This window comes from Pseudopodoces humilis, chromosome 18 (assembly GCF_049639895.1).
Source record: "Pseudopodoces humilis isolate 2021_Gansu_Grassland_sample_001 chromosome 18, ASM4963989v1, whole genome shotgun sequence".
Classification (NCBI taxonomy): Eukaryota; Metazoa; Chordata; class Aves; order Passeriformes; family Paridae; genus Pseudopodoces; species Pseudopodoces humilis.
Genome location: NC_142217.1, coordinates 13,374,283 through 13,398,982, shown reverse-complemented (window position 1 = coordinate 13,398,982; position 24,700 = coordinate 13,374,283). Strand labels below are relative to the sequence as shown.

General features: G+C 42.9%; 1 protein-coding gene across 6 annotated transcripts in view; it reads left to right on the top strand.

Moving 5' to 3' along the window:
• Positions 1 to 24,700, top strand: part of MAD1L1 (mitotic arrest deficient 1 like 1) — a 346,102-nt gene that overhangs the window by 175,961 nt on the left and 145,441 nt on the right. For all 6 annotated transcript variants that reach the window (XM_088064345.1, XM_088064346.1, XM_088064344.1 and 3 more), the window contains 2 exons: positions 7,030 to 7,118; positions 16,023 to 16,113. In XM_088064345.1, the coding sequence (XP_087920471.1) occupies positions 7,030 to 7,118; positions 16,023 to 16,113 (180 nt within the window). The remainder of the gene's footprint in view (positions 1 to 7,029; positions 7,119 to 16,022; positions 16,114 to 24,700) is intronic.

Below are 24,700 nucleotides of genomic sequence, written 5' to 3'. Positions count from 1 at the left end.
CCCCAGATGACTAAAAAGAAATAAATATGGCACCAGGGAAGGTGGGGTGGGTGGGGATGGTTGGCATCTGGTAGTGGTGGGATGTGGGAAGACACTTGAGAGGGGCAGGAGGCCAAGTCATGGGGCAAAGGTGTGTTGTAGGTGTTTGGGGAAGAGCTTGTTGGATGGGCTGTGCAGGAGGAGTTTGGGGGTGTGATATGATGGGGATTCCTTCCTCATGTTCCTGCAGCTGGGCAGGCAGCTCTCAGGCTTGGGCCATTTTGGGACCCATGTGGCACTGGCCTTACTTTGTAGAATAATTTGTTCCGTGCCATACCCTGTCCCACTGTGATTACAAATGGAAACCACGGGGTGGCTGGTTTAGATAGGGTGTGTGTGCATTTGTCCTCCTGTTCCTTTGCAGCAGGGCTGAGTTTGGCTCGCTGTCTGGAGTTCCCTCAAGTTATGCTGGTGCCACACGATGTGGAGGGGAGGTGTTGGAAGGAAAGCTGCGGGCTGCCTGCGGATTGGGAATCAGAGGGGAGAGAGGTGAATGCTCGTTAAGGCTCCCTTGGGGTAGATGAATTAGTTAATGACTTTGCTGTGCTTTGAAAATGCAAATGCTGTGTCAGAGCTAAGTCTGATTATAATAATCAATCTTCCTTTGGAGAGGGTGCTGGGTATGAGGAAGGGGGAGAGGGATGAGACTGGGGCTGAATTTTTAGATCACAGATCTGCATTTCTTTGCTGTTGTTAAGGAACCTGATGTTGCCTGAGAGGTCAGCAGAGCTGAGGAGGGGCAAAAGGTGGGTTTGGGAGGAATCATCCTGGCAAGCACCAAGGGCCTTGGCAGGCTGAAGTTAATTTTGTAATTTTGTCCCTTATGATTGCCTTGCCTGGAAAGGAGAGGTTCTCATCTGCTCCTGTGTGTGAGCTACCCCTGCTAATGGGAAAGATAGAAACTGCCTCATAAGCAGGGTCCTCCAGGGATGGGGAGAGGGGAGGGTGGCTGCTGCAGACGTCCAGCCCTGACAGCTCCTTCTCCCTTGGCACTCCATTCGTTTGTAGCAAGCGTTCCTAGTAATTACACCTCTTAATTTAGGAGAGTGAGTGGGAGAAAGGAATATAAATTTGTGTATTAACTTTAGAGATTGGAAATAGGGCAAGCGAACCTTCTCTCTGGGAGATTATATTTGGAAATGAAATAGAATGACATTTGGTATAAACTTGAAAAATTGCTCTCTTTTTACTGCAACAGGAGAAGCCACAATCCAGGCTGTACTGGAGAGAAGCAGAAGTCAGCATATGTCCATTTCCCAGTGTGTGTGTATCTACAATAATATATATGCATGAGTACATTTTTAGGAAAGTGTTTGCTGAGAGGTTGCTCCTAGCCCTGACTTCTCAGTGATAAAAGCACAACAAGCTTGTTACAGATGGTGGAACCCCTAGAGACTGGTGACTCTGATCCAGCCAGCCTTCATCTTCCAAAAGAAAAAAAAAAACAACATATTTTTTGCTTCAGCCAAGTTGGGAGATGGGTAGTTCCAAACCACTTCTTGTTGAATATCTGCTTTTTTTTTTATTGGCTTTATTGCTTTTGTTTCACAATGGCATTGAAGATTAATTTTCCCAAGAAAATGTACCAGCTAATCCTGGGCTGCTTAACCTGTTTCTAAATGACAGGCAATATTTTGTTTTACAAGTACTGTCCTACTTTTTGAAGAAGAGTAAAGTTCACTGGGAAATGTGATGAGGCTTATTTCTCCCTCTGTGTGCTTCTCTGCAGAGTTGTGGGGGAACAGCCTTTGGGAATGCCAGGGGGATGGGCATATGGAAGAGCTGGTGGTGCTGCTTTTGCTGAGCAGAATGATCTCTGAGGTGCTCAGCACGGTGTTTTACTACGCTGTGGTATTGCTGGATACCCACATTAAACTCACTGGTGTTTCATGTATATTGGATTTTTGATGCCAGATTTATAAGCTTGTAGACAATGCCAAGCTTGCTGTGCTGCCTTTTGGGAAGAGGCAGAGAAGCTCCTTAGTCTCTGCTACATCCAATGGAGAGAAGCACAAATGGCATCGTTGTCACATCAAGGTCCTGGTTTGTCTGTTTGCAGACCTCAGTGTAAGGGTCATACTCAGGGTCCCGTTTCTCTGTTCTTGTCTATTTTAACGTACACTCTTCCTTTCCAAGTCTGCTTGGTGTTCATACATTTTAAATATTTATGTACTGAAATAGCTCCTTGACTTGTGTTGAGCCTTGTAGTCCAACACAACCTCTCAATTCACCTTTCCATGCCTGCTCTGTGCAATTCAGTTCCCATTTATCGTTGCTGTTCAAAATCAGCTCTTTTGCTGAGGAAGGCCTTTCAAAGGATGTTGCATCAGCCCATTGTTAAATAAACCTTTAGACATTTATAATGGATTCAGCATTTCCTGCTTTTTACAGTTCCAAAAATGCTGAGTGACGTGCAGACACTCTTCATCAGGATAGGATTGCTGTATCAGCCCCTCACTGAAATGCACTCATTATTCAAATAATAACTGTATGTCTCCAGCATGTGTTCTGTGAAATGCGTGTACATGATGTGGGCGAGTAAACCAGCCCCCATTTTTTTTATTCAACATGCAAATCCTACTTTGGCAGTGAGTTGAAATACTTCAGATTTTGAGTCCTTTATTACCCAAAATGAGTCCCCTGAACAGATTTCATCGTTGGTTTGGGCAGTGCTTTAAAATTTTCAGAAGTTTGTATGTGGTTTTCAAGGCTGACTGATCTGACCTGTGATAAACCTCACTCTGAAGACAGAGTGTGGACAGCAGTGGTTAGTAGGAGGTTCTGGGAAAGCTTTTTTCCATCAATGCTGAAATCTGCTGGAGTTGACTGTGAGGAGCAACAGGTCCATGGCATTGCAGGGACGCACGGTTGCTTGCGTGGAGGGGACAAATATGGGTCAGAAATGACAAATGCCAGAAATACATCAAGAAAATCAACTAAAGTTCTGTTTCTTCTAGCTGTCAGGAGATGAATTTATAATTTTGTTTTTCCTGTCATCTCATATGTCTTTAAATAATTGCTACAGAAGAGAGAAGCAGTGAGGAACATATTTCTTACCCTGCTGTGGGTGTTTGCTATGTCATTAACACTTGGAGGAGAACCACCTTCTTGGAATCTTGTCCAGGCAGGTTTAAAAGTAAGGCTGAGAGAAGAGTGATATTTCATATAATTAAATACTAGATGAAAATGCACCCATGCTCTTCCTTCCTCTCCTTCTCCTTTGGTAAATAATCACGGAGGTACTTATTTTGGAAAAATTATTTGCATTTCATCTTCTGCATATTTTTGACAATGGACATTCTAAAAATAGTCTATATCCTGTATGTGTCCTGATCACTTTTTATTGTGAGTAATAAAGCTGTGCTGGAATTCCTGCTTAAGAATTGAAAGACATTAAAAAAGTTCAGGATAAATGGGATCACTGAAGGTTGAGAACAAGGGGCTTCAGTATATTTTGAGAAGAGAGCAACACATCCTCAAAGTATTAAGTACCTGTTCACGTGTTTTATTCATTCATGGGCTTTGATATTGCTCATTATTCTGCCTTATCATGAAAACCTTAGATAACTTTAAAAACTATTAAAATAACAGCTTGGTTTCTTTTCAAGTTGCTGATATGTTCTGTAGGGTCAGATTATCACTGGGGGTCTGATCCTGGGTGATATAATCCCTGAAACTCCTGCAGATGATGTGGGTCCTTAGGTCCCTCGTGTGCAGCTTTCAGAACAAGAGATGCAATGCTGTATTTCACAATGTTCCCTGCCTGCTCTCAATGCCAGTTAAAAGATCAAGGCTGACCTGGGTCGTTTGGTATGGAATGGGGGAATACAGCAGTGAGCTGTAATTTGAGCAGCCCTTTTCCCCTCTCTGCTTGGTAATGGCTTCTACTAGTTTAATGTATTCAAAGCAATAAAAGTTTAGCTTAGCCAGTCACATAAAATTATTGATAAAAATTGGAAGAGTTTAGCCAGGAATAGTGAGTTGGTTCAAAAAGCATAAAATGCATGCTGAAAGTGGCATCTGGTGAATGAGACCAGGACTGGAAATTAATTTAGGAAGAGAGAAGTGATAGGAATTAGGCAGAGAAAGCAGCAGGAGAGATTTGGCTCTTCCTTCCCTTCTCTCTTTTTGAGGCTATTCTTTGGCACAGGTACTGAGAGGACAAGTGGACAGGAAGGGACAGACTGCCCCTGTGGTGAATTATTTCATGCTCATCACCCATTCCCAGAGCAATCCTGAGGCTGTGTCCAAGGGAATGGTCTTGGAAAGCTCCTTCCTTCTTGGATTTTATCAAACAGATTCCCTGTCTTTAGGCATTCTCATCATTCTTGTTTTGTATTTTGCTGCTTGCACTGTATTGCCTTCAGAAAAGCAGAATTGGGTCCCAAGAGTAAGCCACTCCATCTCATCTCAACTGTTTTTGTCCTGGAGAAAACATTAATAACATAATAACAAACACCATTTTTAATATCTGAATATTGTAATATCTTCAGTGAGATTGGCATTAAGGGATGTTTTCCTAGTGATTGCTAGGGATGAAACCTGGAAACAACACATTTTGAATGAAGTATTTAATACCTTAATTGTTTTACTTTCTTATTTCATAAACAGTTAGTGAGCTCTGAATGGCAATAATTTCCTGTGGCACAAAACTGTGTCTTGGCCTGAACTTTAAACTCTCCAGTAGTTTTAATCCTAGTTCTGGGAAGCAGGTCCATGTCAACATCTCACTCCTCAAGCCAGTTTCATCTGTAGTGATACCACTGTGTCCTCCTCTCCCTTCTCACCTCAGGCACATCAGATTTTCAGTCCAGGGTGTCTTGGCGCTTGCAAATTGGGAGGACATGAAAATGACATGAAATGCCCTTGCAGCCCGTGTGTCCTTCCCTCCTCATTCTCCTTCAGCAGCTTATTCTTAGAAAGCCAGCAGAATCTCATCCTGCCACTGCTGAGTGTACCTGGCACTAATTTGTCACCACTCTGTATCAAGTGAGATGCTTCTCACAAGCTCCCTCAAGCTCGTGTGCATTCACTCTCCCATCTCCTTTTCCTGTTACACTCTCTTTTCTCCCCTCTCTGTGCACAAGAGACCCCAGATCACAGCAGCAGCTTCCTCACCCATCTGTGCCCCCCTTGTCCCCCGAGAAGGTGGCTGTGATTTATCTGTGTGGCTGAGCAGGTGCCACAGGGACTTGAGGCTGAGTCCTCTTAGGCAGTGATAAATAACTCACAACTCCCATCTTCAAATGCTGCCCTCACTCATCCCAGAAAGCATCCTCAAACTCCTAATAGCAGACAAGGGAAACAGGAGGCATAATGAGTGTTTTCCTGCTACAAGCAGGTTGGAATTGAAGCCTACTCCTCATCCCAGTACCTTTTAGTCACATTCCTGGAATTATCTGGTGTGCTTGCTTTATCCCCAGCCATCTGTGATGGGCTGAGCTGGGAGAGATAAGCTCAGTAATCAGAAAATTGAGGGAAGCATTTCTGGCTGTGATAATCTTATCAGGCAGCTAATATGCATTAACATTTGTACAGCCTGATGATGCAGGTGGGCCTTTGCTTATTTTTTATTCCTGGATGTTTCTTGACAGGCAGGGAGAGAATGCAGGGCGTTTTGGGGTGTCAGGGGGAATTAGGTTAAAACATTTTTTGGTGCTCTTTCTTCTGCTCTGTTCCTTTGGTGTCAGAAAGGGGTGGGAGCATAATCTAACCATCCATTTTCTGTCTTTTCCTGCCAACAGCACTGCCATGCTCTGCCTGTCTTTTCTGGTAAGCATGGAAGGGCAAAGAGGCAGCGTGTCAGAACTTCAGTTCTGTCTGAGCAATATGACTGTCCATGACAAGATGCTCCTTTTTCTTGTAATATTGGAGAGCTGCTGCAAAAAGCTTGCAGAAGTTTGCCATTGCAATGTGATTTTGCTCTGCAAGTCTAATCTATGCTGTTGCAGGGAATGGTGTATTAATGGATTATTTCCCTGATGCTGAGCACTGAACTCTCTCTGGTCATAATTTTGCATCTATAATTAAGGCTGGATTGCTTATTATTTTCCTCCTGGGTGAAAAAATATTGTTTCTGTCAACGGATTTATTAGGGGAATTAGTCGACAGGTGGTAAAAAGACAGATGACAAAAGGAAGTCCAGAATCTCAAGGATGAGTGTGTGAAGAAGGTCTGAGCTGGGAGAAGGTGTTGGAACGGACGTTTGAGTATCCTCTAGGTAGTTTATCTCTGCTTATACTTCATAATAAATCATTTTCTGAAGGGTATAGAAACAAGTAACATATGGACTTTATCAATCTGTGCATTGTCTTGATCTCTGAATTAGGGATCCAGACTGCTACGAGTCAGGGAGCCTGGGAATTGTTGAGTCTGGGTAAGAAGTTCTCATGTCTGTGGAGTTTTGAAATACTTTTTTGTGAGTTCCTACCCAAACAAAGCCAGAGGCAGAAAATATTCTTAATTGTTTGTTTGTTCAGCCAGAGCTACCTGAGCAGCTAGAGCTAGGAGTGTGTATTGGAAAGTGCTGGAAATATTCCCCAGTCTTTTTGGATTCAATGTATGTCTCAGAGCTGTCATGGACAAGACAGTGTAATCCTGTGGTTCATTTCTTCTGGGGGAGGAATTGATTGAGGTTGAACTATCTACACTAAACCTCAGGTCCCAGCAAGCTCCTAATGCCACACAGTCTTCTACATCCCATTATCCGTGGGGGGAAATAGGGGAAATACCTGAATGAGAAGCAGAAGCTTTGCTAGTGACATTCAACTTTCTGTGCCTCATCTACTGTGGAGAAAATGTTGGGAAAGGCAAAAGGAATTGCAAGGGGAAGGGAGGGTTAAGTGGGGTTTTGACACGAGAAAAGTTGTGCTTCACATCTGGATCATGAGAAGTCTGACCTGTGCAGAACCTCATGATTTCCTCCTCCCTTTGCTGTTCATGTGTGCCCTCACCAGTGCTGCAGGAACTAATTCCTTGTGTCTCCTGCAGCTGGAGGTGGAGATGAAGGTCCTGAAGTCTCAGCAGTGCACGGCTGAGCAGAGCACTGTCATCACCAAGGAGGAGGTGGACACGCTCAGGTAGGCAAAGCAAGCGGAAGGCTGAGCAGATTCTACTCTTTTTGGTGGAACTAATGAGAAGGGAAATGCCTGGGGTATTTTCACTGCCTGCTGTGGTTATTGTTATCTCCTGGTGGAGCAGCAGGTACAGGAGCTCACTGTGCATGAAGAAGTTCCTGTGTATAGACTGCCTGTGTCCATAGGCTGCCTGCTATTCAGGCAATGGGGTGATGATCAGAACATATTTTCCCTGTATTCCTGAAGTAGGATGTTCTTTTTCTGAGCACGTTTTACTTTCTCACCAGCTTTTATGGACCTGAGAACTCCATGAAGCATTAGCAGAAACACTCAGCCCATGATCTGTCCTGCATTTGGATACTTTATAAGCTTTGCTATCTTTTGGGAGGCTTCAGGCTCTTTTCTTTTGATGTTTGGGGTCTGTCAGTTAATTCATAAAGCTGGCTCCTGCATCGCTATTCCCCCTGTCGACTTTCCTGTGGAAACAGCATTGCTGTTTATTTGTTATTTTGACCAAATCTTGACTGTAAATACAGGATCTGTTGGCATGAGTGTGAAGAGGTATAGAATCCAGCTTTTGTACTGCTGATGCATGTGTAGCACTGGAGATAAAAGAAGGATGTTTCCCCTTGTGCATTGCTGGAGATGGCAGAGGGGTACCTGTTGTGTTTCAGTGAAAGAGAAGTTACAAAACAGCATTTCAGCAGAGGATACATGAGCATTTACAAAAGCTACAGTGAAGCTAAACAACCTTTCCATGTATTTATTAAAGCATTTATAGCTTCCATTGCAAAGCAGGTGACACAATGAATACCGAGCACAGAAAAGTTCATTTGTTGCTGAGTGTTTAATACAGTTCCTTTTATTTAAGTTGAGCGAGTCAGGTCCTCACAGGCTGAGCATTTTATTCTCAGCTGATGTAAGACTTTGGCTGGACTTTCACTTCTTAATTCTTTTATATTTTCAGCTGTATCACAATAAAGTGTGACTGCCTCATAGGACTGAAAGCAAGGTTTTGCAGCAAGCAGAATCCTGCAGAAACCAGAAATTACTGGCCTGTATGTTATGGCTTTGCTCTTGTGCTTTGCCTCTGGAGCTTGTTTTACAGCTTTGAAAGCCCAGTTCTATAGCAGGAGGGAGGTGTTTGAAAATAACACATGTTCAGCTAAGCTATTCCAATACATTTTAGGGCTGTACACCGAATCTTGGGGACTTGCTCCTGTAGTTCCCTCAAGGTGCTGTAATCGTTCTGGAGGCCCAAGGCATACCTCTCCTTTTTTTATTTTATTGTATGTTTGAGTTCTGCTAAAGGAGAAAATGCTGTGATTTCCCTTTTTTAGGGGTATAAAGCTGTCTCCAGCAACTTTTGCCTTTTGTGGGGTTTTTTCCCTTATTCAGGCTTTTCCTTTGCTAAGGCACACTGGACCCTCAGAAACCTGAGGTTTACACTGCTGTAGGAGTATTCAACACCTCCTTGGCAACATGAAACCTGTCACTCCTGATTAATAACATGCCTGTGTATCAGTAAAACCAGCAGCCTGTTTGCTGTCTTCTGGGACCTGCAGGTTTACAGAGTTGTGCCTCCCTGGTCTCTCCCTCCCTGGCTGGTGTTGCTGCAGCACCCTTTCATCTGGGAGATGTTTGGGCTCTTTATTTTCCCCTCTAAGACTCATTATTTGGTGTTTAGCTTCCCTGAGCAGCATTTGCTGTCTATTACCTGAGCAGCTTCTGGGACAGTGTGTGTAGGGGGAGGCAGCTGGATTGCCACATAATCCAGACCACTCCATAGTGTGACAGCCGTGAGGATGGAGATGTCTGGCTCTGCCCTGAATGAAAATCTATTTCCTGGGCAGGGATGAGTGGAGCTCACAAATACCTGCTTGTTATGGGATTGTGGTGTTTGATTCAGCTCAAGAGCAGCCCTAAAGCTCCTAGATAATGTTTTTCCCTCTTTGTTTTTAAGGAATTTCTGTGACTACTCATCTCACTCTCTCCTTCCCTGGATGGTGTCAAACCTTTCACACACAGTCTGTCCCAAATCCAGGCCAATTCTCAGTGTGGTGGTTGATGGTGCAGAGCTGATTTCCAATGATGGGCCATACTCAGAAAGCTGTTTCAGCAGAGGCCAAGCTTCTGCAATTGTTCCACATTGATATTTTGGTTTATCTTCTCTCTTGCTCCTGAAGCTGTGGGTGCACAGCAGCCAGAGTTTCACATTCTAATTCCAGACTGTTCTTTTCTGTAATTTTTTACTGAACCACTTTTTTGTTGTCATGGCTGATTTAAATGCTTGTCCCAGGCCCTGATGCTGGTTATTTAGTTACAAAGCTGTTCCACAAAGCATGGATTTGTTTGATTTTGATCATCCTTTTCACTGCTCAGCTCAGACAGTAAATGACTTGATACAAGACATTGTTTTTTTTCTGGAGCTTTCTTTGCTGAAGCACCGTAAGCCAGTCCCTGCTCCTTTTTCCTTACTGTTGGCTTCTATTACTGCTTCAGACATCTCCTTACCCTCTCAGAGACTCCACATCTGAGTGGAGAGAATTTCAGAATTGACTCCATAAAGATTTTTTCTTATATTTCTAGACTTAAGCAGTCAATGGATATGGTTGGACTTTATTTTGCATTTTCTGTGCATTGTTCGAGAAACTGGGCCAAGTTCTTTCTTCACAGAAGAGGCTCCTTCTCAAAGAAACACAGAATAAATCACTATATTCTCCCCAGTCCTTTGGGGCTCAGGAAAAATGTGCTGTGATCCACGTCAGAACACTCCTCATGGCTCAGCTGGATGTGTCCTCTCCATACAGCAGCGATGAACTGGGTGGGTGTGATTAAAGAACAGAAGGGGTTTGGAGGAGAACAGGGAACAGAATGGGAAGGGATTAGGTCTGCTGTGCTCATCCTCCTCCTGTGGGCCTCAACAGCACCAGTTTATTCAATTTTATGTAGCTGCCAAGGAGAGAACAACACAAACTCCACTGTCACTCCTTCTACACACCACTGCCAGAAACTAATTCTGGGAGAAAACAGGGAAGAACACAAACCTCCAAATTGGAAAGTGGGGAAAGAAATTCCACAGTTTATGAAGGAGTTATTTCCATTTCTGAAGTTTATTGTAGTCTTTGAAATCCTGTAACCTCCAGGATGACGTGTCTGCTCCTCTGGGCTGATCCCAGCCTCTCCTCTTAGCTGCTGTCTCGAAGGAATGTGAAAAATAGGAGGAACCACTGAAGCCAGCAAGAGGAATGTGCAGAACAGCAATGGATTGTTGAGCCTCCAGGCATTGCCATATAGACCCTGTGGTTAGGAGCTCAGTTCTGAAAACAAAAGCAGGGGAGACATAAAGGAGAAAAAAAAAAAATCCATATTAATCCTTTGAATCTGTATTCACCTCCTGTGAGTGAATGAGAGCTTTTAAGAAAAATACCTTTTGTCTCATTTTTCTTTAGTATGGAAAGTAAATTTTCAGGCAGAAACTTGAAAGACTTTATCAGTTTTTCCTCCTTCTCTTGAGAACAAAGTGCTATTTCATCAGACCTTTTGTAACTTTAAATGTGAAACTCTCTCCCAGCATCATAATTTCTGGAGAGACAATAAAAGCAGTGCATATGCTGTCATTTCTCACACTTTTTGCTGCTCCCTCTGAAATAATATTTGTTTATATTCTGCAGATCCTATGAAAAGAAATAGTGGTCAACCCCTTGAGTTCCTGTGGTGCAGGGTACAGCATTTGGGCATTAGCACCTTTTAGAGGGAAGTTGATAACTGTGCAGAAACTGGTGTCTCAGAATCTATAATAAAAGGAATATATTTAAAAAGAGCTTCTCTGAAGACTTAAGTGGCAAAACCTGAAGGACCTTTTCAGCTGGAACAAATCTGAACTTTTTCTTTCTGCTGTCAAACTGCAACCCCGGTAAATCCTAAATGTTTTCTGTGGATTTAGTGACTGGGTAGAGTTACAGTAATTCAAAAGAAATTCATGTCCTTGCCAATGCCCATTAGTCACACTTGCTGGAATTCTGTCTGCTCTGCTCCTAACACCATCTCAGTGCCATCTGGATCCCTTAATAGCATCTTCCCAGCACATACATTTTCTGCTCCATTCAGTATTTTCCTGTTTTGCAACAGCTTTTCCACATGGCCATGCCCCCTTCACAGATGGGGTCTCTGTGAGACATGTCCTCATCGGTGATAGCCACAGGCAACCACATAACATAGCTGAGAACATTAAAAACCAATAAAACAAAGATAAAAGGGTGATGGGGGAGGAGTTTCCACTGGTTAATTCCACTGAAGAGCTCTGGACTCAGAGAGACTTTTGGAGTGTCTGGCTGCTGTTGAAAATCCAACAGATTGCCCCCTTTTTTCCTTTCTGAAGTAGGAGCAGCCTTGTGTCACGATCTAAGGTTTTTAGACAGGCTGAACACACACAGTGGGATGTCTCCTGATTCTCACAAGTGTCATTTCAGGGGACCTGAGGCTGTAGGTGGGTTTTTTTTTTCCTCATTCCTTCTTCTGATTTGAGATAATGAAATATGCAATAGAGGCAATATGAAGCTCAGTTTTTAAAAGAGGGAAAATCTGTGAGGCTGAGCAAATGCCAATGAATCTGTATTCTTGCACTTAATTTCATCTTGTGAAAGGTTGTGGAGGTGGCATCAATTTACCTTATGCCTGTGGAGACTTCAACTCTTGGTTCAGCTGTCTAACACAGGAAAATCTTCTAGACAGGTGAAGAGATCCTTACCAGAGATTAAATATTTTCATGTTTTCAAACCCCTGTATGGAGAAGTTAATGAATTCTCCAGAAATTAATTCAAATGGTTTCATCCTGTATCACAAAACTTGACAAAGGTGTTGATATTTCAGAAAGTAACTGATGTTTCTTCCTTTCTTGTGGTACAAGGCTGTTTCTTGAATAGATACCAGCTTTAAGGCCAGGTTGGATGGGGCTTGGAGGAATCTGGTTTATTGGAAGGTGTCCCTGTCCATAGTGGGGGAGCTGGAACTGAATGATCTTTAAGGTCCCTTTTAACCCAGAACATTCTGGGGCAAAAATTGAGCTGGCAATGACTGTGCTGTGGCCAGGTGTTTCTGTAGTCTGCTTTTCATGGTACTCACATGGATTTGTCTTGGGTTGTTCTCCCTACCTGAAAGTAACTCCAATGTGCAACAAGTGGAGGATTGCAAATTGGTGATAAAATAGCATCACCTCTCTCGTGCAGGTGTCCCTGGAGAGAAGAGGCACAAGGAGTGTGCACCAAGGCTGCCTCTGTGGATGCTGGTGCATCCCAAAGCACTACACAATCATCCCTATACACGAACTTACGTGAATGAAAAAAATCCAAGTGCTAAGCCAGTAAATATTTTTTCAATATTTGTCTTCCATATTTTAACCACCAGCTGCAAATGCTTTGCTGTGTTTATATATAGATAGGATTTCCCTTGCTTCTCTCTCTTTGCCATTGGGAAGCTTTCCCCAGGGGGCTGGGAAGCAGAGCTGGAATAGCACAAACTGTTTGCTAATGGTTCTGAATGCTTTCCCACTGGAGATGCAGGACACTTAACAGTGTTAAAAATAAGATAGGAGAGGGATAAACGGTGAAAGCACTAGTCAGTCTCAAAATCCTCTTGGCACAAATGTTACAGCAATGTTCTTGTTCCTCAGTGCAGAGGAGATTTTGTCTCTGAAGGAGAGCCAGGGAGTGTCCCGTGCCTCAGTGGGCTGACCTTGCCCAGAGCAGGGCAGGAAGCCCTACAGCCCTAGGTGGTGCCAGGAGAGGAGGATGTCCTGACAGCTGGGACACTGGGAAGGAGCAGTCATCAGGGGGGTGAGGCTCAGCTCATGGGTGCTCCTGTGCCTGTTGCTGGTCACAGAGTAGGTGGTTCTGGGGAAGAGAAGGCACAGTAAGAGTGACCTTATTGTCGCTTTTCAGTACCTAAAGGTACAAGAGGGTTGAAGGGAGACTTTTGACCATGGAATGCAGTGGTAGCTCAAGGGGCAATGGCTTTTAACTGACACAAGCCAGGGTTAGATGGGATATTTGGGAGAAATCCTCTCCTGTGAGGGTGGGGAGGCCCTGGCACAGGTTGCCCAGAGAACTTGTGGCTGCTCCATCCCTGGAAGTGTCCAAGGCCAGGTTGGATGCAGGTGCAAGCTGGAATAGGGGAAGGTGTCCCTGCCACAGCAGAGTGGGGAACTAAATGATTTTTACTGTCCCTTCCACCACAAAGCATTTCAGGATTCCATGGTATCTGCTGCCTGGCTGGGAGTGCCCCGGGCTTTAAATCACCGCTTGCTCAGCAGCGAGGCACAAAGGGCACAAACAGATTATTGAATCCTGAAATTGCAGGTGAAATAGCACAAAAATGTAATGGCTTGAATCTAGCCTCATTACAGCTGTGTCTCAGGTCTTTGGGAAGTGTTTTCTGGCCACTGCCATGAGTGATATTCAAAGGGTAACTGATCTTAAACCTCCACACGGAGACAAGTTCTGCAGGCAGATACAGCAGAGTCAGATTATTTGTGAGGCTGGATGGGAAGAAATTTGTTCCCAATTAAAATTCAGCATGTCAAGGATGGAGAAAGTACTGATGAGTCTTGTGTCTGGCTCTGATCTCTCAGGAGCTGTTGTGCTGTTGTTCCTCAGAGAATTGTTGCTCTCCTCGTGGCCTATTCTGCAATCCATTTAGAAATGCATCATTAAAAGCTTTATTTCCACTTTGAATTTCCATTTTTCCTGACCTTTTCAGTATCCTGCTTCAGCATCCTCCATCCCCACTAGCTTTGTGTCTCTTCCGAAAGTTATTGATGATATTTTTTAATGGCCTGGACAGTGCTAAAACTGTTCTTCGGCATTTTAGAGGCTTCCAAGAGCAAAAAAAGATGAGACTTTATAATATTTGAAAATTGCCAGCAGGGGTCAGGCTTACAAATAATTTAAGCAATCCATGCTGCATATTTATAAAGGAGACATTTCTGTGCTGAACGTGATGTAGATCAACCTGCTTCTATGGAAAAGTTTGGAACTGTTGCCAAACGAATAGGAGAGATGACTTCTTCCTTGTACCTGAAAAGGCTGTTGCATAATTTTGGGATATTGGCAGGTGGTTGCATTCTTTATTGTATGGTGCAAGGATTTTCAGCTTAATTTAGATCATTTAAAAGTATTATTAAGCAAGATAATTAAATTTTAAGACTATTCTGAGAAAAGGATCCTGAGAAAATTGAATCCAAAGATCAGTGTTATTCCGTATTAGTTGTACAATTAATCCCAAGAAGTTAGCATGTGGAAGGGGAGGGTCTTGAAGAAGCATCAGGCTTTTGTACTCTGTACTTAAATGCAAGCAAAAATTTTGTATCCAGTCTTTTATACGTATATCTCCTGCCTAACAAGTTTGATAGATTTCTCTGGAGGATTCACCAGTTGTTTGTCTAAGGTGGGTATGGTTCATCTAATGTATTTGACCTTTCAAAAAGCTTTGAGCCAAAGGTCATAAAGAAACTTTGATGGAATAAAAAAAGGAGATTCTTTGTTGGATTGATAAGAATATATAAACCCTAGAGGTCTGTCCTGGTGTAGTGTCTGCTGGGTGCCCATGTGAACAGGACAGAGTTTCTGGGTACTTTGCCAGGAGCCTCTCCTGGCTTCTCCTTGCCTTGTCTCCAGCATTTCCTGAGCCAGAGATAATACAACATATTTTTACTTTGTAAAGCTTCATGAATTTTTTGTCCGTTAATTTACTTATGTAATACAAAGTTAAAATATGGAAAAATCAAAGAATAAATGTTTTCACAATGCCGAGGGTTTTTCCACTACGTCCTCGAATGGTTTTGATTTGGAACTGGGAGCTTGTCCAACACAAAAAAGGGGCTTGTGAGTCACTACTGGGTGAGGTGATAGATTTTGAGTCAATATGAAATTATTCAGCTTATCAGAACGTTCAGAATTTCAGAAGAAATCTTAGGATGCTGCTTGAGATGGGAGATGAAGTTGCATGTCAATATTTGCCAAACCCATGCACATAAGAAAAAAACACCATTACTTTTACTCCCACAACAGAGAGCTCTAGATGAGCTGTTGTCACTCAAGAAAGAGATCTTACATTAATGTGAACAGCTTTCTGAAAACACCAGGTAGGTGCTCCGTAGTTAAAAATACAAATAGAGTACTAGAAGCTGTTGGAAAGGAAGTGGAAAATAAAGCAGGAATCTTCATTGTACCACTGAATATATCTGAGTGCTCTATGTGGTTCCAGCTTATTTCATGTCAAAAAGTCTATATGAAACTTGAAGTAACAAGGAAGAATCATAAAAATACGGAAAATTTTTGGTGTGAAGGAAGACTAAACTGAGATTCTTCAGGAAATACTAGAGGAGGCCTGTACTGTGGTGTGGAGAGGGGAGTGTGGTACAATTATTCATGACTGTTCGTACCAGAACTAATGGGCACTCAGTGAAATAATCACATGTGAAGTATAAAACAAACTGAACTAATTTTTCGTACAGCACATAATTAAATTGTGGAACTTACTGCCAAGGAGTATTGTGAAGGCCAAAAATATAAATCAGATCAAAAAGAGATTTGATGCCTCATGGAGGTTTTAGCTGCTGGTGGTTATTAAACATGATGGTCTAGACTCAGTCTGTGGTTCAGAAGGTATCCAAGCTGCACTCGCTTTATATTCAAATTGTATATTTTTAATACACTTTTACAGATTATATTTGCATCATCTAAGCATGTCACTTTTAACCATGTGTTTTAGTTGCCTCAGTAGTGCAGTTTTGTGGTACTGAATGGAGGAACAATCTGATACTCTTTCTGGTTTCATGCTTTACTTGATTATTTGTGGTGGGACTGTGCAGGGACACCCCAAGTCTATTAATTTTCCCTTCTTCTCCAGGTTGAAAATTGAGGAGCTGGAAGCTGAACGCAGCAGGCTGTCAGAGGAGAACACATCTTTGGAAATGAAGCTGGAGAAGTTCACTCTGCAGGTAGGAGTGTGGATGTCTAGAGCAGCTGGAGAGCCTGGCATGGTCCATGTGCTGTGGCTGTTCCAACAGATGTGCCTGAGTGCTCCCAGCACGGAGCTTCCCTCCCCTCCATCTGGGCAAGGCACCTTTGGGCAGCCTGTGCTGACTGCTCTGTCACACCTGTGCTTCTGACCATGCCATCAAGGAGGTTTGATGCCAGATGTAATCACACAGATTCAGTTGTCTTGTTGGATGACTCTCTCTAGGACTTCTCTTCTTGGAGCCTTAAAAATTGGTCCATGTTAAGTAACTCCACCACTAGAAGTTGTCTGTCATTCATGACAAAGTGGGAGCATAGACAGGGCTGAACAGCATGGAGCGGATGGGAAATTTTGAGTTTTGTTTGCATTGAAGTCTCCTCTCTGCTGGTGTCGGTGATGGAAGCAGAGACCACCTCAGTAGGAAGCTGTCCAAGCCAGGAACCATCAGTGCTGTTGAGGGGATGATCTGGCAGCATCCACAGATGTGGAGAGCAGAAGGTGTGGAGCCAGGAGGATGGGGAGTGTGTTCCTTTTGCTCTGCTACTCTGTGTGTTTTCCCTTTTCCTGGTGCTGTCCTCTACGGCAGAATGTGTTCAGCTTTTCACTCTGGCTAGATCCGTGAGCTCTCACACAAGGGCACCTGCAGCAGATGAGTGGAGTGGCTGTTCAGCTTGTTGTCACCCTAGGAACAGCTTTCCTGTGCAGAGGAAGGGCAGGGGAGCTGCTTCCAGCTTTTGTGGTGTTTCCTGTTTGAAAGATGCTGGATCAAACAAGAACCTGAGCCTGTTCAATCAAAGCCTACCCTTCTATGAAGAGTGTTATCTCTTCCTTCTTTTCTGTCTGATGTGCTGAACAATTTGTTATTGTAACATTCTATTAGCTTAATTTTTCTTTTTTTTTTCCCCATTTTTTTTCAAATTGCTTCATGGTAGAACACCTGCAAGTTTGAAATTACCCAGATTTTAGCCAGACCACTGATTTTATCTTGACACCTATTAGACATGAATCAAAATTTTTTATTTTTCTAACCCATTCCTGGAGACAGGGGAAGTGACAGCTTTGGTAAAGCAGGGAGCTAAGAGCTGCTGAGCCATGTTTAGTGTGAAACCTGTCACCCTGCTCTCCTTTAATTGGGTTTCAGTCATCAGAAGGAGATGAAAGCTTTGGGCTGCTGTTTGGATGCTTAGGTCTCCAACAAACACAGGAGCAGCTTTCGTTTCAGAGCAGGTTACAGCTCAGGTCATGGTTAATCTGTCTACATGGTCTTACAGTGGTTACTGGTTTTCTAAGAAGCCCTGACCAGAGGAATTCCCTATTTTATTTGTGGTGTATGGAAATATCACAAAGATCTGCTTTGTTTGTTCATACAAGGATGAACCAAGTGACTTGAGATGCCAAGTCTTGAGTAGCAGGTCTAGGAAAGAGAAATCTTTGAATTAGTGAGCTGAATTCAGGTAATGATGCTCTTCTATCTCCCTTGCCAAGGCTGAGGACATGGCTTTAACTCCTTATTTAACAGGAGGTAGTTCCCCCTGTCCTTAAAGTCTCACTTTACTTGTGTTTTAGAGGACTTGATGCCTAAAGTAGTTTTTTTGAAAGAGAAGGAGTAGAGAGGAAAGTACAAGTACTGGAATATGTCAGGTGAATGCTAAAGTGTCAGTATTGATCAGTGTGTGCCCACCTGAATGGCCAAGAACTCTTTGGAGGGAAAAACAGCCTTCCCAATTTTTATTCACCTTGTGAATCAAATACCTTGGCAGGCCAAGCTTAAAATGACTCTTTTTATAAACACATTGAAAAAAGGTTTGTTACAGTGAGAACTCAAAAAGTTAAGGATAAGTTTAGAAATTCACCTCTTCTATCAGTGCTGAGCAAATGTGCTGAAAATGTCATTATACACTCAGATAAGGACACTGAAGTGTTGCTAGTTTGACATGTTATTTATTCCCACCTCTGAAAGAAAACATTGGGAAATGATGGGTTAAAATAAAGTCTGTATCATGAAGGGAAAAAAAGCAGGACAAACTACATGCAGAAGTCACAAGGAAGTTTTACTGAACAGGAAGATGATTAAAACATGGGAGAAGCATGACTTCAAATCCAATAAAAGTGTAGGAGAAGGGGCTGACATTAAACCAGGTAGAATGAGAGTGATTTCTGACAAAGTTTTATCTGCAGTTCCTCCTTGTAAATGAAAACCTCTGACTCCTGGAATTGTGTCTACCAAAGGAAAGGTATGTAGAAGGGACATATTCAAGTTGGGAATTTGGAAGAGACAGATTGTAGAATTAAGGCTCTGAGTGCTTTACTGAGTCTGTTGGGTTCGTGAAGTTGTGTTTGGTGCATGAAACCTACAGAGATACAGCTAATAACTCGTAATTAAAAATGTCAGTTCGAATGTATTGAGGTGTGGAAAGGAGTTTCAAAAACGTCTGTCTCCAAATCACAGAATCATTTAGGTTGAAAAAGACCTCAGATCATTGAATTGACCTACGACCCAACAACACCAGAACATGACACTGAGTGCCATGTCCAGTCTTCCCTTAAACACCTCCAGGAAAGGCAAATCCATCACTTCCCTGGGTAGCACATTCCAATGTCTCATCTCCATTTCTGTACAGAAATTCCTCCTCTCACGTCCTTTCATATCTGAGGCACAGGAATTGACACAGGAATTTTGTTGATTACTGCACAAAAGCCCACTTTGTGAGCAAGGGGACCCTGATGGACTGGGCAGAGGACAAAGGAGCACCTGGAAATGTGCTTTTGGTGTGTGACTCACTCTCCTTGAGCTCAGTATTAGCGAATGAACTGAGGTGCTGAAGCTCTCCACAGCTGGGTGTATAACATCTGACACAGTTTTGTATTCTGTGCTTGTGTGGGGACAGCTTGAATTATGCCTGAAGACGTTTTCCACCTCCACACACCCTATCTTGCAAAACCCCTTGCCTCTTGACACCTAGCTGCAGGATGCATTGATTTTCCTTCACTGGTATAAAGACTTTAGCATGGATATCACTCACTGGCCAGGTCTTTACTGCTAATGAAAACCTCAGATTACAAAAACGCAGGAGCTGTAGAGCAATGACACCCGGTTGAGACTGCCTCCCTGGTGCCCAGGATATTATCTTAAGGAAAACATTTCAAACCATGGCTCAGGAGAGGGATTCAGATAATATGAAAAGAGTGAGTTTAAACACACAATTTTATCTCCTCTACCTTTCTTCCTTTCTTTCCTTTCAAGAAGCAAAAAAAAACATTTCCAGGAAATCTGAGCTGCTACTGCTTGGCCCGTGGTGGGCAGGCAGAGATTTCTCAGAAAGGCTTGGTTTGTTTAGTTATCTGAAATGATCTGGACCATATTCCAGAGGTGCTGCTGGAAAAGTGCAGCTTGATGCCAGGAACAAAAGAGACTGATCAAATCAGAGCTTTTTGGATAAAGTGGGAGGAAAGAGTTGTGAGGAGTGTTCAATTAGCATTTCTTACTGCTAGGAGCCCTGTGTTTACAGGCAACCAAGCGGATGCGAAGTGTTCCTTATGCAAATACTACTCTCTTGCTTTTCCTGCTCTCCTCTACTCTTCCAGCTGAAGAAGAGATTCTTCAAGGTTGGCTGCTTCAAGGAAGATTGATTAAAATCAGCTGCAGTTTGACTTAATTGGATCCATATGCTTGGAGAGGGAGCAGGACTAGTTAAAGTCCTCATAATTAGTTCACAGCTGGTTGGTGAGAAAAATGAAACTCCAGTTAGAGTTCAGATAAGTGGATCTGTATGGATAAAAGGCAAGTAGATGTTTGGGTTTTTTTCCTCACTGGATGTGTTTGGGCTTGAAAATAACCTCTACTCCCATAGCCAAGCTGGCAGTCTAATCCCTCTGATTGTGTGCATGTGTATTTATGAGGCTAAATGGAAAGAGTCTGTATTTTCTGGCTTATTTCTGAGTAAAAAGAATCACCTGTGGATGCTGGCAGTCAAGAAAACCTGACAAAAAACTGGGAGAGGGTCTCAGGAGTAGACAAAACCCAACAAAGGCAGTTTGTCTGGGAAAGGGTCCTGACTTGGCACAAACTGTGGGTTGTCCAACTTTAATTGCCATGTCCCTACTCACAGTAGTAACTGGTTGTGTTTAGCCTCTCTGCCAGTCAGTAATAAGACAACAACACTCTCAAAAATGCAGTGGTATTCATACATATTGAAATGATTGGTTTTTGCCTATTATTTCGAAGCTCAGGAAGAGCTAACTACAAAATGTGGGGACAGTCATCAGAAAGCTCACCCCAGACAGAAGCTGGAATTTATGTTAAACTTTGCAGTTGGAATAGAAGGGACTGAATTGCCTGTTATGGTGTTCTTGAGGAAAGTGCCTGCTGGGTTTGGTTCTCCAGGAGTGAAATATCCATGACTGACGGAGGTGCTGAACATCCGGAGCATTCACATGTTTCTCTTTCCCCTTATTTCTTCCACCTTTGTGGTTGGGTTGGCTTCCTTCTTCTAGTTCTGTGTTTTGAGGGAATAACAAAACATCTGGGAGCTGTACCCCAGGGGAAGGTGGACAGAGAATGTTTCTCCTCTTTAAACATTTATGACTCATTTTATGGTTAAGGCTTTGGCATCCAGGCAGGGACTAGCTTGGAGTTAAGAACCCAAGGCAAAGCTGAGGTCATTTAACAGTCTAACTGTTCATTTTGTGACCAGTGAAGAATGATGAATGAATCATTTACACTGTTATAAAACTTAAAAGGACGTAGTCAACCTTTCAAGGTTCTCTAATTGGCCTCTCAAATGCTCACAAGTCTTCTTCCTGGATTATCTCCATGCCCTCCCTTTTCACAAACTTCCTCTCTTTATTTCTTCTGTGCATGCTGAGGTCTGTGCTAGCTTCTGTGGCACAGCTGGTCCCTGTTGAAAACCTCACCTAAGTTCAGCTTTTTTTTTTTTTTTCTTTCTAGAAGGCTTCTTTAGATGGTTCTGGGCAAATCACTTGGCATCTCTTCAATCAGGTACTGCTTTTGGCAAGGTGTAGGAACAAATTTGTGTGTACTCCGGAGGGACTTAATTATGAGATAGAATAACTGAGAGCATGCAGCAGGACACCTGTAAAGAGAAGATGAAGAGCAGTGCAGGTCCAGGACTGCAGAAGGTTGGATCATATTGTGCTGCCCCACTCATCCAGTTCATGGGAGTGTGTGGGAGTGGATGGGGAACAGAGTGATTTGTGATCCATTCCACAGACTCCTGGATTTGATCTGCAATAAGCTCATCTTTTACAGGCAGAGCTTATTGTTTAAATTCCATAGGCAGCATCAGGTGTTGCACTGACCTAAGGAATTGTATCTAAATGTATCTGTTCAGTTATACATATGCAGAGACCACTCTGGGGATCACTCTGCAGTTTTGCTCAAAACAGCAACAAAAAACCATGATAAACAGACATCATGGGTATTGATTTATGACAGATCAGAGGTGTGTAATGCTTGTATAAAACAGGGAAGAACATTCACACAGGAAGCTGGCTTTAATTGAAGAAGGGCCAATGAGTCTGGTTCTGGGGATGACAGCAGCAGTGGTGATGGGATGGCACAGGCAGCAGCAGAGGGGCAGAGGAGCACTGTGGAGTCACCCAGAGTGTCCTGGTTGTTGGCCTGAGCAACACCTGTGCTGTTACACCACCCTCACTTCAATTATCTCTTGAGCTGGGGAGGAGAAACTTAAGTCTGAACTGCTCTTCTGTATGGGTGTCATTGGTGTTCATAGGGAGCTGCTAAGGGGATGTGCTGAAGTGGCACCCAAATGAATGGGAAGGAAAAGAGCTTCCCCTATAATGTGTCCATAAATTGTGCTGAAAGGATTATATGTGTTATTTGGGAAAAAAACATTGTGTATCTTGTGTGGATTAGGTACTGCAGGAAATCCTACAACTGGTGTAAAATGGAAGGAGTGTAGAACCTGCTGTGATCCAGCCCCTGGGGATTACGTGACACTGAATTAGCTGGGGCTATGCAAATATTTGTACGTGTTAATTCTGAATCCATTGCTGTTATTAGAATTAACAGAAATTAGAAACATTCCATGGGAGCAGAGAGGAGAAGCATAAACCTGTCATTTACTTGTAGGTTTGTCATGAGGTGGTTCAAGGAGGAGCTGTTTGATGGCCTTGGTGGCCCTGATAAATGTGATGTGCAAAGTGGATGTCGAATGAAACAAGGGCACGCACAGAACAGACTTGCTAATATTTGTTAACATCAGGGACTACGAGTGCATAAATTCACATTTGTGCAGGAAAATTTTACCAACATGCCCTTTAAATTTTTTTTTTTTAAAAGAAATTTGCACATTGAATATTAAACACCTGAAGCTCTATAAATTCTACTGCCAGAGCTGCCACCGTATTGTTTATTTCATGCAGCACCTTTCTCAAAGTTCTGCAGAAACTGATTAACATTTGCATAATACATTTAACACGAAAATCCAGAATAAATTCATTAATGTTCCCCTGCCACTACCCTTGAAAATATCAGCGGCTGTGTGGCATCACAAAGCTCATTAGATGAGCAGAGGGGGAGGAAGGGTGAGCACTGGATTTCCTGAGCAGCTCTGAAACAGGAAAGGTCAGTGCACTGAGTGTCAGCACCTGAGCAGCAGCACGGGGAGCTCAGAGCAGGCAGGGAGAGCTGGGCCATGGGAAATGTCCTGCTGGAAAAGGTCGCTGTACCACTACATAAGAAGCATGAACTTTAGGAGGTGCCATCCATGCTGGAGTAGAAAAATGGAACGCAAAATGCAGATGAGGATGCTGCTCCACTAAGGAGGAGGCTGCTCCTACTCCTACAGCACGTGTGTTCTGCAGGGGCAGGCAGCAGGAAGCTGTTCCAGTCCTCCTGTGGTATAAGAAAGCTGGCTTGGAACAAACCTTGGTTTTCTGAACAGGTGTTGCAGAATAAATGGTGATGTTTTAAAAGTTGTGCAGGGTTTGGTTTCATGGCACCAGACCACTAACTCTGGGGTGTGTGCATGGCCTTCATGGGAGTATGGGGATAGAGATACCACTCCTTGTTGGTGCTCTTGTATGGTAAAAGAGCAACAGTGTACAAAAATTAGTAATTTCAGCTACAACTGCACATTCAAACTCTCAGTTTTGTATTTAAATTCCCACCCAAAAACTTGCAATGTGTGACAGTGAAGTAGTAAGTAGCAATTCCAGAAGGCTTCTGTGTGTTTCACTGATCCCCAGAATCACCCTGTGGGTGAAAGCCAAGGCTGATTAGAGAGAAACAACTATTTTAAAATGAGACTTCACTTTTAAACTCCTCTAATCCTACTTACTGCACAAAGAAACAGCAAAGCTTCAGGAAGCTATAGGACTGACTGTCCCTTTATAGTTATCTTGTTTTTCACTGTAGTCATTCAGTGGCACAAATTAGTTTTCAATTGTTCTTTCTTCATTTTCTATTATTTTTTTTCTGCTGCTTTGAATTCTGCTTCCATGTCACAGAAACAAAACAAAAATGTCATTTAGACCTGTATAACGCAAATAATGCTTCACAAAGGTTTGTTTACTGAAGCTTTGTGCTTTGTCTCAGCCTTTTATGAGTTACCATGTCCATAAGTTGCAGCTCTCTCCACGTTAGGCTTTTAGCTTTTCATTACTCATTACCATTTCAGCCTTTGGTTGACGACCCAATTATTTCTGAGTTTTTGATTAAAACAAAGTAAAAGGTCACAGTTTCATGCTGCCCTTGTCTTTGCCATTTCTGTTGTGGTCTGGCTTTGTAAAGTCCAAGTTTTCAGTAATATTCTTCAGCAGTTTTATTCTTCTGACAAAGATACTCTGATTATGGTGCCATATTTTTCCTTTACTACTTGGTATATGTAAAACTTGACACCATTTCTAGGAGACAAAATGCCAGGATGTGTCACCCAGATTATGGAAAAGAAATAAGTCAGAATTTAATAATGTTTTCTCTGAGTGTGTGATGAGGGGAAGAGGAAAAATCTGCCTGTTTCATGTCACAGTGTAGAGTGGGCAGTGTTTTGTAATGATGTTAAAATATACATGAGGAAATGGGGGAGATGCTCTGAGCTGAGGCACGGGTGGAGGTGGCAATGAGCATCAGAGAAACATTTTTGTGTGACCTCTGTCAGGGAGATTCAAGCATGTGAGATGTCGGTACATTATCTTACATATCCCAGAACTCTTCCCTTTGATCACACTGACCTCCCACCTCCGTGACACTTGGAGGCAGAGATTTACATTAAAAAAAAATGGGTTTTCTCTGAAGAATTTTTTCCAGTAGTAGGAAGGAAACTCGACGTGCCTCTGTCACTCGGATGTGCAGCGTTGAGCGTTTCTCTGGCAATGCAGGCTCAGGGTAAGTGGGGAGAAGTAACAGCCCAATAACAGAGAATTTCTGTCAGCACACCCTGAACACAGATCATGATGCAGGCCCTTCCTAGCCCAAATTTGGCTCAATTTCCATTTGCTGTTGTTTGATAAGACTTTAAAGAGACGTGGATCCAGACAGGTCAGAAAAAAGTAATTGTTTTTGACAGCTTCCCTAGCTAGATTTG